Raw genomic sequence first — 15,165 nt, forward strand, 5'->3', positions numbered from 1 at the left:
ATGCATTTTTTTTTATTCAAAGTTCATAAGATCAGTATTTATTTGAAATAGAAAGTTAAGTGTCATTATAAATAACTTTATTGTCACTTACAATCAATTTATTGCATCCTTGCTGAATAAAAATAAGTCTTTTAAAGAAGTCATGCTGAGCACAAATGTTTGACCGGTAGTGAACAAACATTAATATGGTCTATTATGTGTGTCTTCCTACTATGGTATTTGCACAAACTATAGATTTTTGTACTTTTTACTTTATTTTTGTAATTTTTTTGAACCCACTGACTGAGCTCTGCAGCGGAAGCGCCCCATTAAATATGACTTTAACCGTATCAGCTGCTGAACACACAATCGTAACTGAATTTTCCCTTTGAAAGGCTCATTTGTCAACACTGCCTTTAATGGCATCCATTATTAATGGCTGATGTGAGGAAAACCTTTTTCGTTAACTGCCCCCCTCTGCTTTAGTAGCTAATGGTTGACAAACTCCTCTAAGCCTAGAAGGGTCCAGCTCATTCAAAGCATCTGAGTAATCGATTTTGCTTAAAGGAAACAGCTAAGCTAACAGCACATTAGCAATAATCAGTTCAGGAGCTATAGGTGCTGTTCTGTTTCTCCCCCATCAGTCTATTTGGCTGGCTAATCCTCTGATCTTGCATTGACTTTTACTCTGCTTTTGGATCTGTGGTCAAATAAGAACCCGAATGGCAATACCATGTCTTTGTTTCAAGCATAAAACTCATCCACTCTTCCCATTTATATGCTTTCTTAAGCCTTTCTTTCTTTCTTTCTTTCTGTCTTGACACAGTGTAGACCAATGCTGCTCTTATACCCTTCATTATTGTCAGCCAAATAAAGCAGGGCTGTTATTAGGCTCAGCACCCTGTCGGGTCTCTCTAAGCACAGGCCTGTACTTTAGGGCTTAGAGGAGCTTAATAATACAAGTCTTAATTAACACCTTGTAGGAAACTTAAAATAAAATAAGTAAAAGACTTGTTTAGAAATTTGTAAAGTTGATTATAACAATAGGCCTATAGTCACTTTATAGATCTAACAGCCTGGCAAGCACCTAGCAGCTGCTTAGAATACTCAGAACTTCCCAAACTGAGAAAGTTGGCAACATGTGGTGACAGTTTTTGCTTATTCATCATGCTTCTTTGTGCACCGGGACTTTCCTGGTGGGCCATTCGGTGAAACCATATTAGGTGCTGTTGTTTTTATTGGAGCGCATGGGAAACTCCAAAAGGCAAATACACTGAAAGTGTTAAGAAACAGCGCTATCCATTTTGTTTATTCTCTAGTCACAACGCAAAAGCAGAGCTGGATCAGTTTCCACACAGCTCTGACAAATTTACTGTGCATTTCCGCCACTCTGTCAACTGATGAAGGGTGCAAGCCGGGTGATCCATTCAAATTCGACACAGAATTCTGTGTAATACATTTGTATCATATGATATGAGAACATTAAATGCTCTGTGGTGAAGCTATAGCTGAAAACAACCATGACTATATGAACATCTCTGAGAAGATCAATTGAAAAAACATTGTGCCGTAGATACTGGTAATTAGAAGTTTGTCAGTCAAGGACCGCCTTTTTTGTAAATGAGCTTTTTTATTATCATTATTATTTTCGAAAGTTAGAAACCATATAGCAGTTAGGAGGATCATGGTTTTACCTGTGATGCCGGGATGTTACTAGCTGGGTTCACACGGCATGATTTTAGCCAAGATTTTCACTCGCTGACAGTTTCAGTAGTTTCACAGACAAATGTGACCCTGGACCACAAAACCAGTCTTAAGTCGCTGGGGTATATTTGTAGCAATAGCCAAAAATACATTGCATGGGTCAAAATTTTAGATTTTTCTTTTATGCCAAAAATCATTAAGAAATTAAGTAAAGTTCATGTTCCATGAAGATTTTTTGTAAAATTCCTACTGTAAACATATCAAAATGTAATTTATGATTTGTAATATGCATTGTTAAGAACCTAATTTGGACAACTTTAAAGGTGATTTTCTCAGTCTTTTTGATTTTTTTGCACCCTCAGATTTCTGATTTCAAATAGATGTATCTCGGCCAAATATTGTCCTATCCTAACAAACCATACATCAATAGAAAGCTTATTTATTCAGCTTTCATATGATGTATAAATCTCAGTTTTGACAAATTTAACCTTATGACTGGTTTTGTGGTCCAGGGTCACAAATGTCCAAAATCAAAAGGAAATCCTTAATATTATATCATTTACTTGCCCTCATGTCATTCCAAACCTGTATGACTGATTTTCTTCTCTGAAACATAAAAGAACATTTGAGAGTTTTGAAGAATGTGGGTAACCAAGCAGTTGATGGTCTCTATTGATTTCCACAGCCAGTAGGGGCCAGAAACTGTACATTTTCTTTAAAATATCATCTTTTGTGTTCAACAGGAGACAGAAATTTAGACAGGTTTGAAATGGCATGCTGGTAGCATGGTTTTAACTGTTTAACTGTTTAACTTTGCAGTATTTTTCATGCTGTTTTTTATTGCATATAGGTTTTTGTTCGTTTTTTTTTTTGGCTGAATCGCCTCTAAAATATTTCTGGTTCTACACATACAATCGTTATAGAAACTAGGAATTGCAGTATGTTTAAACTCATTTCAATAACTGTGTTTATTATTATTATTATTATTATTACTTTCAAACATTTCTACCTACTAAATTGTATTATATATATTATAAAATGTACATTACCAGTCAAAAGTTTTTGAACAGTAGGATTTTTCATGTTATCAGGCTTATCAAGCCTGAATTTATTTGATCCAAAGTACAGCAAAAGCAGTACAATTTTGAAATATTTATACTATTTTCAATTTAAATATATTTAAAAATGTAATTTAATTTTTTTTGCATCATTACTCCAGTCACATGATCCTTCAGAAATCATCATAATATTCTGATTTGCTGCTCAAAAAGCATTTAGTATTATTATTAGAATTGTTTTAGGTTTCTTTGATCAATAGAAAGTTAACAAGAACAGCACTTATCTGAAATAGAAATATTTTGTAACATTATACATGTCTTTATCTTCACTTCAATTTAAAGCACCCTTGCTAAATAAAAGCATTAATATTTATCATTTCTTTCAAAAAAAAAAAAAAAAACCCGAAACTGACTCCAAGCTTTTGACTGATAGTGTATAATGTTACAAAAGCTTTTTATTTCAGAAAAATTCTGATACTCAACTGTTTTAGATATTGATAATAATACAAATGTTTCTTGAACAGCAAATTAGTATATTAGAATGATTTCTGAAGGATCATGTGACACTGAAGAGTGAAGACTGAAGTAATGATGCTGAAAATGTAGCTTTGATCACAGGAATAAATAACATTTTAAAATATATTCAAATAAAAAAAACTGTTATTTTAAATGGTAACAAAATTTCAAAATTGCACTGTTTTTGCTGTGCTTTGGATCAAATAAATGCAGGCTTGGTGAGAAGAAAAGACATTAAAAATCACACTGTTCAAAAACTTTTAACTGGTAGTATACATTTGTAGTGTACATTGGCCACTTTTTAAGATTTTATTATTTACACGACTTTTCTAGGTCGAGAAATCCTTAATTTATCCAAGTTTTCCAAGACGATTGATTTTTAAACAGAAATAATACAATTACAAATGCGATATAAGCTTGCATATTGAGTTTTAGCTCTTTAGCCTATGCTTGTTTTGTCTTATTTTAAATCATTTTAAGCCATTTCGGAAGTAAGCCGAGGCTCTCGGTTGAGAACTGATGCTTTAGTGACAAGCTGTTATACTCCTAAAGGTCCTATTATTGCTTTTTTCCCTTGCTGACAGTATATATGCTTTTGAACCTCGGTTGACAAAAATGTTTGTGTTTCCATCAGTCAGTTTACCAAAACACTTTTGGCACCATTCCAGACTGTACTTCGCTTTACTCATCCAAGATATCAGCTAAAACGTTTCAGGCATGTTTAATAGTCTCCCAGTGTGGCTTTAGTCTGTTACCATGCTCAGGCCAACAACTGGGCCCATATGCTCCTCTGATCTGCTGATTGATGGGGATACTGTTTAGGCTCCATCCCACTGACAAGCCATGTGGATTCCTTACGGTTCAGAACTGTATGTGATTCAGAGAGAACTGTTTTAAGCTATTGCTTTAAAATTGTGCTTAATATGTGATTTTGAAATGACTAAGAGTATTATGACCGGCTAATAAGATTATAATGCTTATAATGCTGAATTTGCTAAATAAGATAAACAGAAGCTCAAGAGGCTGAAATACTCGAGCAGAGACGTTGTGTTGCGATGTGTGCATTGAGGATATTTAAAGACCTCATTGCCATTTAGAGGCTGTTGAATAGCTTATCATTAGCATCATGTTAATAAAGTACAAGAGTGATCTTGGAGCACTTCTCTCTTGGCCTTTTGTGTCTTTCTCTGTACAGTGTCAGGCTCATAGAGGGGAAGAGGGGGCTGTGTTCCTCTCCATCTGTCTGATCTTTCACTTAATTCCATGTAGAAGTGTCTCTGTGTGTGTGTGTGTGTGTGTGTGTGTGTGTGTGTGTGTGTGTGTGTGTGTGTGTGTGTGTGTGTGTGTGTGTGTGTGTGTGTGTGTGTTTGATGGAGCTCCACATTGGGGCCATCTGTTTCTTGCTGCCCACCTCCATGAGTGGAGGAGTGGGCTGAAATCCGGACATCATTCTTTGCCCACTGCCACTGCGGTTGTGAGTGTATGTGGGTGTGTTTGCATGTGTTCTCAAAATGTTTTTTGTATTCCTAGTGACGCACTGTATTACTCAGCCTGAATGCAGAGTTGATAAATGTATCTAAAAGTAGTGATGCACTAACATTTCATCAACCCAAAATATTTGGCCAAAAATTAATGTTTTGGTTTCAGACTAAATGTTTTGGAGGGCTAAAACTATACTGATGTTTAATTAGCACTTGTCAGATGGCACTGTCTGTGGCAGTGGCAGTGTATCTCTAGCTCCTATGAAGAAGAATCAGGTATTTTGTCCTTTTTAGGAGTGCACCTTGGGACATCATGTCCTATTTTTAGTTCATTTAGATGTCCTTTGTGTGTGTGTGTGTGTGTGTGTGTGTGTGTGTGTGTGTGTGTGTGTGTATGTGTGTACCTGGTATTCATCACGTTGTGGGGACCAAATGTCCCCACAAGGATAGGAATACCAGTAGATTTTGACCTTGTGGGGACATTTCTCAGGTCCCCATGAGGAAACAGGCTTATAAATCATGCACAATGAGTTTTTTTGAGGAAGTAAAAGTTTGCACAATCTCCTGTGAGGGCTAGGTTTAGGTGTAGGGTAGGTGTAGGGCCATAGAAAGTACGGTTTGTACAGTATAAAAACCATTACGCCTATGGAATGTCCCCATAAAACATGTAAACCCAACATGTGTGTGTGTGTGTGTGTGTGTGTGTGTGTGTGTGTGTGTGTGTGTGTGTGTGTGTGTGTGTGTGTGTGTGTGTGTGTGTGTGTGTGTGTGTGTGTATGTGTGTGTACCTGGTATTCATCACGTTGTGGGGACCAAATGTCCCCACAAGGATAGGAATACCAGTAGATTTTGACCTTGTGGGGACATTTCTCAGGTCCCCATGAGGAAACAGGCTTATAAATCATGCACAATGAGTTTTTTTGAGGAAGTAAAAGTTTGCACAATCTCCTGTGAGGGCTAGGTTTAGGTGTAGGGTAGGTGTAGGGCGATAGAAAGTACGGTTTGTACAGTATAAAAACCATTACGCCTATGGAATGTCCCCATAAAACATGTAAACCCAACATGTGTGTGTGTGTGTGTGTGTGTGTGTGTGTGTGTGTGTGTGTGTGTGTGTTCTGTTCGTATTTTGATTAAACTGCACAGTTTTAGTTTCGAAAGAGAACTGAAAAGGTGGTTCTCTGTGACCTTAATAAGTCTTAAAGGGATAGTTCATCCAAAAATGAAAATTTGATGTTTATCTGCTTACCCCCAGGGCATCCAAGATGTAGGTGACTTTGTTTCTTCAGTAGAACACAAACGAAGATTTTTAACTCAAACCGTTGCAGTCAGTCAGACATATAATGGCAGTCAATGGTTACTAAATAAATAAAAACATACACAGACAAAACCAATTTAAACCCTGTGACTCGTGATGATACATTCAGGTCTTAAGACACAAAACGATCGGTCTGTGCAATAAACTGAACAGTACTTCCACCCAAGTCCCGTCAGATTGCATCGGCTGTGAGGATGAAGAAAACAACTCCCATAATTCCACAGTCAATCACTGTATCATCAAACGTCGCCTTTGTTTAGTTTGTTTTGGATATGCGCCCTCTAGCGGCAAAATCTAACCTGTCAAGTATGGACACTTTCAAAGTCTTAGCTTTCAAACTCTGTCAATTTTATATTGAAATTCAAACAATAAATGTTGTTTTGATACTCTTTAAAGGGATAGTTCACCCAAAAATGAAAATTACCCCATGATTTATTCATCCTCAAGCCATCCTAGGTGTATATGACTTTCTTCTTTTAGACAAATACAATCAAAGTCATATTAACTATTGGGACCCTGGACCACAAAACCAGGTCATAAGTAGCATGGGTATATTTGTAGCAATAGCCAACAATACATTGTATGGGTCAAAATTATTGATATTTCTTTTATGCTAAAAATCATTAGGATATTATGTAAAGATCATGTTTTATGAAGATTTTGTAAATTTCCTACCGCAAATATATATCAAAACTTAATTGTTGATTAGAAATATGCATGGTTAACTTCATTTGGACAACTTTAAAGGCATTTATTTCAATATTTTTTTAAAAGCTGTGTCTCTGCCAAATATTGTCCTATCCTAACAAACCATGTATCAATGGAAAGCTTATTTACTCAGCTTTTGTATACATCTCAATTAAAAAAAAGACCCTTATGACTGGTTTTGTGGTCTAGGTTCACAAATGTCCTGGCTCTTTCAATTTATAATGGCTGTTGAGTCCAGTAAAGTGCTTCAATACGTCATGAAAAAAGTGCTCCACATGCTCCAGAGGTCTAATAAAGGCCTTCTGAAGTGAATTGATGCATTATTGCAGCATGGATTAAATAAACAGTTTTAAGCTAAATGACCATGTTTGGCCTTCCCAGGCCGTTTTTCTCCTATAATGATGGATATGAGTTGGATGTTTTCCATTTTCTTGCTGTATTTGATGTGGTCCTAACTCAGTTTTAGCAGGCAGACACTGAATCTGCACCCACAGAAATCTGCTGGAAGCACCACAGATTTCCAGAGAAAGGAAGCCCTTTCATTGATAAAATTCTTCTACCATGCGTTTAGCTATTAATAAGCGTGTAGTAGGTCCAGTTGTGTATAACAGATCTTAGGTTAAAATCCATTCGTGCAAACAAATGTGCAAACAATCTGCAGTCTGAGTCTAGCTTTTGGTATTTCAAACTCCTGTTCTTGATCTTCTGTAGTGCGGTATTGTGAACTACTACATGCCTTATCAGTTCATCACTTAGCTGTTGCAGTCACATGGTTACTTCCATTCATTTCTCAAACAGTGTTTCTCTCTTTTTCTCTTCCCCCACCCCTTCCTCTCTCTGTGTCCAGATTTCATGTTTGCAAGACTTCTTTGGGGACGATGACGTGTTCATCGCGTGCGGCCCTGAGAAGTACCGTTACGCGCAGGACGATTTTGTGTTGGATCACAGTGGTAAGGCTTCCACAGCCTTTATAACCGGTAGGCTCAGCTAAACACTAACTTCATTTCAACCCAATGTCTCTCATACTAAACTCTAATAATGTTTTTTTTCCCCTTCACTATACATCCAGGAATGCACCATGCACTGTAATCAGCATTGATATATACTACCGCTCAAAAGTTTGGGATCAGTAAGCCTGGTTTTTCAAAGAAGTTTCTTATGCTCATCAAGACTGCATTTATTTGATCAAAAATACAGAAAAAAACAATAGTACTGCAAAATGTTATTACAATATAAAATAATGTTTTTTTATATTAATATACTTTAAAATATAATTTATTCCTGTGATGCAAAGCTGAATTTTCACCAGCTGTTACTCCAGTCTTAAGTATCACATGATTCTTCAGAAATCATTCTAATATAGTGATTTATTATTATAATTATCAATGTTGGAAACAGTTGTGCTGCCACATTTTTTTCAGGATTCTTTGATGAATAACTAGCTAAAAAAAGAACAGCATTTATTTAAAATATAAATCTTTTTTAATAATGTAAATCTATGCTTCACTTTTTATTAATTTTAACACATCCTTGGTAAATAAAAGTATACATTTTGTAAAAAAAAAAAAAAGAAAGAATATTTTTTTTTAATAGTAGTGTATATTGTTAGAAAATATTTCTGTTTTAAATAAATGTTGTTCTTTTTAACTTTTTATTCAATCATCCGACATTTATAAATTAGGGGTGGGCATAGATTAATTTTTTTAATCTAGATTAAATTTTGGAATTAATCTAGATTAATCTAGATTAAAATGGCTAATTTGAATTCTGATGAAGGCATTCAGAATATGTGTGCTACCCAAATAATGACTAAAAGTAAGTCTTCGAGAACGGGCCAGGTGGCGCATTAGATCAGGCGCTCATCTCCTGTTTCCAAAATGCATCACAAACTGCTTGACAATTGCATTTACAACATAATTACCTATACAAACTTGTGTAACCAAGTACTTCTGCGCAAAAGGCTGCACGACGTGCGCGTTGCCGTTAAATACAATCAATCCGGGCATGGATTTCTGCGTGCATAGTCTTCCATTAAACTGCGTTGCTTTTAGAAGCGTCAATTCAGTTGTTGCATATAGTTTAATGTCTTTATTTCGGGATTATCAAAGTAAATTATAACTCACGTGCTCCAGTAAAAAGGGTCTAGCAACGCACCTGCCCTGAAGCGGCTTCATAACTGCATCCATGTTTGCACGTCTCATTTGATGTGGTAATTTCACAGAAGTTGAAGACTCGTTCTCGCCCCCTACAGTGCAATTCGACTAGGTATACGTCATCCGCGCTAAAATATCAAGGTGAAAGTCATCATATCTTGCGTAGTTTAGACCCAGCTCCCAACCCAACTTTGAGAATAGATTAACGGCGATATTTTTTTTATCGCCCGATAAGAGTCTCACGTTAACGCAGCACGTTAACGCCGATAACGGCCCACCACTATTATAAATCCAACAAAAAGTATCACAGGTTCCAGCACTGATAATAAACCAGTATATTAGAATGATTTCTGAAGAATCATTGAATACTGAATCCACTGAATACTGGAGTAATGCTGAAAAATTCAGCTTTGGTCACAGAAATAAATTCGATTTGTAATGTATATTAAAATAGAAGAGCATTGTTTTACTTCGTAATAATATTTCACAATATATATTATTTTTCTGTATTTTTGATCAAATAAACGCAGCCTTGATGAATATTAGAAACTTAATACATTAAAATTCGTACTGATCCCACATTTTTGACCGGCAGTTGAATTCATGACTATTTTAAATACAGAGAAAACAATATACAAAACTTGTATACAAGACTTCTATCCAAAAAAAAATCTTATCTGCACAAAAACACCCAGAAAAAGAAGTGATAGTATTTTAATAGTATCCTTTCCATAATGGAGTCATTCATTCACATTCATTCACTACAGTAGGTTCCAAAACTGAATTCCTTTTCCAGAATGAACACAGCTGTCAGAGGAAGTGACCTTGTTATGAGACGTTCCTCACCATTGTTCAGTGTGTAGTTTGTGTTTGTCTACTAGTGAACACAATAATGCAGGTGGGGAAGTGAAGACGCTCTGCGGCTGTGAAGTTCTAAATAAAACCATTTAACTTTGCCTATAATTTTCATCCTGTTTAGCTGAAACGCCTCCAGTTCTCGTAGCATTTACCACACACACACATACACACACACTTGATAACTTGATTCATAGCTGTGTGAATTTAGTTCATCTGCTTGGCATTTTGTCCTAGTTCTTCTTCGCTGCCCCACTTAGGTTAAGTAGGACTTTTCCAAAAATATAAAGAAACGGTAAGTTTGCGTCTGACAGTATTTACTGCTCAACCTTTTCTTTCCGCAGCAGAAGTGGAGTGTCCTTAAAACGCAAGCCCACCGCAAATCGAAATCTTCTGTAACTAAAGAACTCATTACACGTTCGCTCTCAGATTCTGCTGTTAAATGCTTAAATTAAGCTCCATGAAACAGATTAGCTGGGCAGTAATGGCATTTTAATAATGGCGTTCGGCTTGTTTTATTTTCATCACTTCACGATCTGGTACTCATCAGCTAATTCATCACTGCTCTGCGTCATTAGCAAGTGGTGTGTAATCGTCAGGACAGATCGCTCCCAGTAGCGGCTGTACAGTATGAGTCATTCATTGGTAAAGTTCTGCACCCACTGCTCTCATTAGAAAGATGGTCTGCTTTCATAGGCCTCGAGTAGATAATTTGATTACGCCTCTGCGGAAAGCTTCACAGTCTTGGCACGTGAATTTGATACTGCTCATTTACTAACAGGCATCTGTACACAAGCATGTTTTATGTAGATCCATGATTGCTACTGTTAATGATGGTTGCACATGCTTAAATTACTAGATTTGTACATTTACTTTCATAAGTTTGGGGTCAGTAAGATGATTAATTTAGCTATAGGACATATTACATTTATCAAAAGTGACAGTAAAGACATTTCCTGAACTGTATTTTTCCCCTGGAGGTTTAGGCAAGGTTTCTTGCAGCAGTTACTTGACCATTTCATAACTGTTTTCAACATTAATGATAATAAGAACAATGTTTCTTGAGCAGAAATTCAGCATTTTAGAATGATTTCTGAAGGATCACGTGGGACTGAAGACTGGAGTAATGATGCTGAAAATTTACTTATGGCATCACAGGAATAAACTACTTTTTAAAATATATTAAAATTTAAAACGGTTCATTTGAGTTGTAAACATTTCACAGTGTTACTGTGTTTTTGATCAAATAAATGCAGCTTTGGTGAGCTTAAGAGATTTTTTCCAAATACATTTTCTAAAAATCCCCAAACTTTTGAAATGTAGTGTTCAATTAGTTAACAAGGCAAAGAGGTTAATTATTTGGAGCAAGAACTTCTATTTTTTTCTTGTGTCTTTGTCAACGTTTGCAAAAGAGGAATCATGAGACATTATGAGACAAGCATATACTTTCCTTGCTCATTTATGTTGTCTCTGTGTCCAGAATGTCAGGTCCTCAAGTCCTCTTATTCTTCTCGTTCTGCTCCCCCTGTGAGATATTCTGGTAGTAAAAGTCCAGGACCCACTCGCCGCAGCAAATCCCCTGGATCTGGTGAGGATACACTGCACTAGCATAATCCAATAAAGATTTGTGACCCTGGACCACAAAACCAGTCATAAGGTAAAATTTTACAAAGCTGAGATGTATACATCATATGAAAGCTCAATAAATAAGCTTTCTATTGTTGTATAGTTTGTTAGGATAGGACACTATTTGACCGAGACACATCTATTTGAAAATCTGGAATCTGAGGGTGCAAAAATATCAAAATACTGAGAAAATCACCTTTAAAGTTGTCCAAATTAGGTTCTTAACAATGCATATTACAAATCAAAAATTACATTTTGATATATTTACAGTAGGAATTTTACAAAAATTCTTCATGGAACATGATCTTTACTTAATTTCCTAATGATTTTTGGCATAAAAGAAAAATCAAACATTTTAACCCATGTAATGTATTTTTGGCTATTGCTACAAACATACCCCAGCGACTTAAGACTGGTTTTGTGGTCCAGGGTCACATTTGTTTTAATTGCTTTCTATTGATGTATGGTTTGTTAGGATATGACAATATTTGGCTGAGATACAACTATTTGAGAATCTGCAATCTGAGGGTGCAAAAAAATCTAAATATTGAGATAATTGCCTTTAAACTTGTTCAAATGAAGTTCTTAGCATTGCATATTACTACTCAAAAATTAAGTTTTGATATATTTAAATGAGGAAATTTACAAAATATCTCCATGGAACATGTTTTTCCCTTAATATCCTAATGATTTTTAGGCATTAAAAGAAAAATCAGTAATTTTGACCTACACAATGTATGTTGCCTATTGCTACAAATATACCTGTGTAACTTAAGACTGGTTTTGTGGTTTCTTAACAGCATTCGGAAACTATGATTCACATCTCTTCCTGTCATTTGTCTGTTCTGTTCCTTGTTAAATTGCTTTCCTCTCCGCTCTAGTGAGAAGAACAGCAGGACACTTCTCTACAAATAGTCAGTCTCCTGTTAAATCACCAAGTAAGTATTTCTCAAGGTTTATTGCACCTAAAATGGTCATAGTTTAGTTTTACATGTCCGTTTCCACTTTCTCTCTGACCCTTAGAATTAAAGCAAAAGTATTGCTACCGTAACTTTAGGACTTCCAAAGGTAAATGATTTCTGTTATGATTGGCTAACCAAGTAAAGGTGCACATTTATCATTGTTCAGTGAATTTTTGTGGACAAAATCCAGTCATTCATGTAGGAGCAATCTGAAATCAGAAATTTTGCGTGATGGTGAATGTGCCATGTTGTCTTGCTATAAAAGTGACCTACGTGCGAACTGTTCTTCATAAATTGCTGGTCTATTGATAATAGTCAATGGACTTTTTTTGTCCACAAAGTTTTGCTAATGTGCTAAGGTTTAGTTCACTCTAGAATTAAAATTTCCTGATAATTTACTTACCCCTGTGTAGTCCAGGAGATTTATGTCTGGCTTTCTTCAGTCGAAAAGAAATTAAGGTTTTTGAGGAAAACATTCAAGAATTTTTCTCCATATAGAGGACTTCAATGGGACCCAACGTGTTCAACAAGTTTTAATGCTGCTTCAAAGGCTCTACACAATCCCAACCGAGGTTTAAGGGTCTTATCTAATGAAATGATTGGTCATTTTCTTAAAAATATAAACTTTAGTAAACTTTTAAACCATGAATGCTCATCTTGCACTAGCTCTGCGTCCAATAATTCTACTTCTACAGGCGGAAGTACCAACCCAATGTTTACAAAGCGTACATGGAAAGAAAGTCACATGCCCTTTACAAAGAAAGGTGAAACAACAATGTCGGATGATGAAGTTGGAGGAGAAAATGAGTTGGGGTTTTTACCTTACCCTACCTTTTTGAATCGGATTACACAGATGAAGAACTAACTGTGCATGACCTTTCCAACATGATTACATAATGCAAGAAATCATTGACACGCACCGCAGAGCTAGTGCAAGACGGACATTTGTGATTATTAAGTATATACATTTTTATTTTAATTAGAAAGTGACAGATTGTTTCACTAGGCAAGACCCTTATTCCTCGGTTGGGATTGTGTAGAGACTGCTTTGAAACTAAAATTTGGACCTTCAACCCATTGATCCCCATTGAAGTCCACCAAATGGAGAAAATCCTGGAATGTTTTCTTCAGAAACCTTCATTTCTTTTCGACTGAGGAAAGAAAGACATTAACTTTTTGGATGACATGGGTGTGAGTAAATTATCTGGAAATTTTAATTCAAGAGTGAACTAATTTGTTAACAGCGCCCCCTGGCAAGCTAAATACCGAATAGGCATTAATGCATAAAACATAGGTAGTCATGTTTCTTGTCTTTTTAACTGCAACCATATCCTTTAAATTAGGAACAACAAATACTTATATACTACTTCTTGTTGCCTTTACCATAACCAAGACTAACCTACGAGCTGACAACTAGAGAATCTGACAGCCCTATGAAATTCTTGAGCATCTTGAGAGGAATTTCCCCATATGATGTTAAATTTACTTAAAGGACATTCATCTGTGCGCTGCGAGCTGCGAGTGACCGCTAACCCTATGGTGGAGCATTCAATCATGCTAATAGCTCTCCTCCGTGGCCTTCCAAATCCATCAGCTAGTCTAGAGAGCTATTTAAAACTCCCTCACTGGCCACTGCCCCAAACAGTGGCATGCACATACTCTAATCTATCAGACATACCAATTGGATGTGTATACTAAATGCAGGCATCCTCATCTGCTTTCTGCTTAGACTGGCTAATGCAGTACACACACACCCTAAATTCCTGTGCCCGTCAACTATAAGGGCTCGCTTGCATGCCTGGAGAGAAATCTGCTCATGCCTCTATCGACAAACTCAGCAGGAAATGCCAAGAGCAGCTTTTCTGCAAATCCGTGCTTCCTGTGGATTCTGACGCACTTGGGATGCACTCCATAAAGTGCATAATGTTTTTTTTTTGTTGCTAATTCTTCTACTACCACTACTGTATTTATATGGGTGACATGATCTATTAAACTGTGTTTTATGTTTAATAACACTATTTTAAAGTGGCCTTTTTACAAACATCTTGGCCATCTAATTCTATGGTTTAGCCTTGTGGATTTGGCTTCAGGTGAGTGGTGCACATGATCCTTGTTGTGTCTGTGTGTTAAGAGACTTATTCAGGGCCAAGGAGACTTATGCTGTACACGCATATGTAGTTGTGCACATTTTCTGAGAGGTAGTTCAGTTCAGATGCTGTTTTTTTGTTTTTTTTGTTTACCAATTTAAAGGGAACCCTGAAATATACAGTGGAAAACCCATAAAAGATTTACGTTATTTAAAAAATCCACATCGTTATATATGTATTTTGGACTGTGGGGGTGCCATTATTTGATTATGTGAAATGGTTGGACTACTGGTGCTACCTGTTGCTATTTTTTACCATAACACAACTCGGAAAATAAAATACTGATACGATGCCACATTGTGCGGCTTTTGGTTGTAATTTTCAGTCAAAGGGCAACAAGAAAAGCAATGTAAATCTTCACTGCTTTCCTAGTGATAAGAAGAGAAGAATGGGAAATGCCTGTGGATGAATAAAACTTTGTAAAGACCTGCGTCTTTGTTCTCTCCACTTTAGCCCTGATGCCTTTGAGTCTTTTAGTAGACCTACTGAAAGAGCTTACAAATGGCAGAGACATGAAACGCTAGATGCCATCCTGGCAGAATGTAAACATGCTGTTGCTTGGAGATTCTTAGTATGGATTTCACTCGGTATCTGGGGGTCGTTTAGGCGCCTTGTGAGAAAAAAACGATGGTACGGCATTTGGTTTAAGCCTACTCTTACA

At 36.3% G+C, this 15,165-nt stretch overlaps 1 protein-coding gene across 5 annotated transcripts in view; it reads left to right on the plus strand.

Moving 5' to 3' along the window:
• The window catches only part of dclk2a (doublecortin-like kinase 2a), a 75,656-nt gene that overhangs the window by 31,638 nt on the left and 28,853 nt on the right, over nucleotides 1-15,165 (plus strand). For 4 of the 5 annotated variants that reach the window (XR_012355708.1, XM_073842073.1, XM_073842074.1 and 1 more), the window contains exons 3-5: nucleotides 7,609-7,738; nucleotides 11,250-11,357; nucleotides 12,277-12,333. Coding sequence is in view for 4 of the 5 variants with exons in the window: in XM_073842073.1 (XP_073698174.1) it covers nucleotides 7,609-7,738; nucleotides 11,250-11,357; nucleotides 12,277-12,333 (295 nt within the window). In the remaining variant the exon portion in view is untranslated. The remainder of the gene's footprint in view (nucleotides 1-7,608; nucleotides 7,739-11,249; nucleotides 11,358-12,276; nucleotides 12,334-15,165) is intronic. The other variant, XM_073842075.1, reaches the window with a different exon arrangement.

The sequence above is a fragment of the Garra rufa genome, chromosome 6 (genome assembly GCF_049309525.1).
Source record: "Garra rufa chromosome 6, GarRuf1.0, whole genome shotgun sequence".
NCBI lineage: Eukaryota > Metazoa > Chordata > Actinopteri > Cypriniformes > Cyprinidae > Garra > Garra rufa.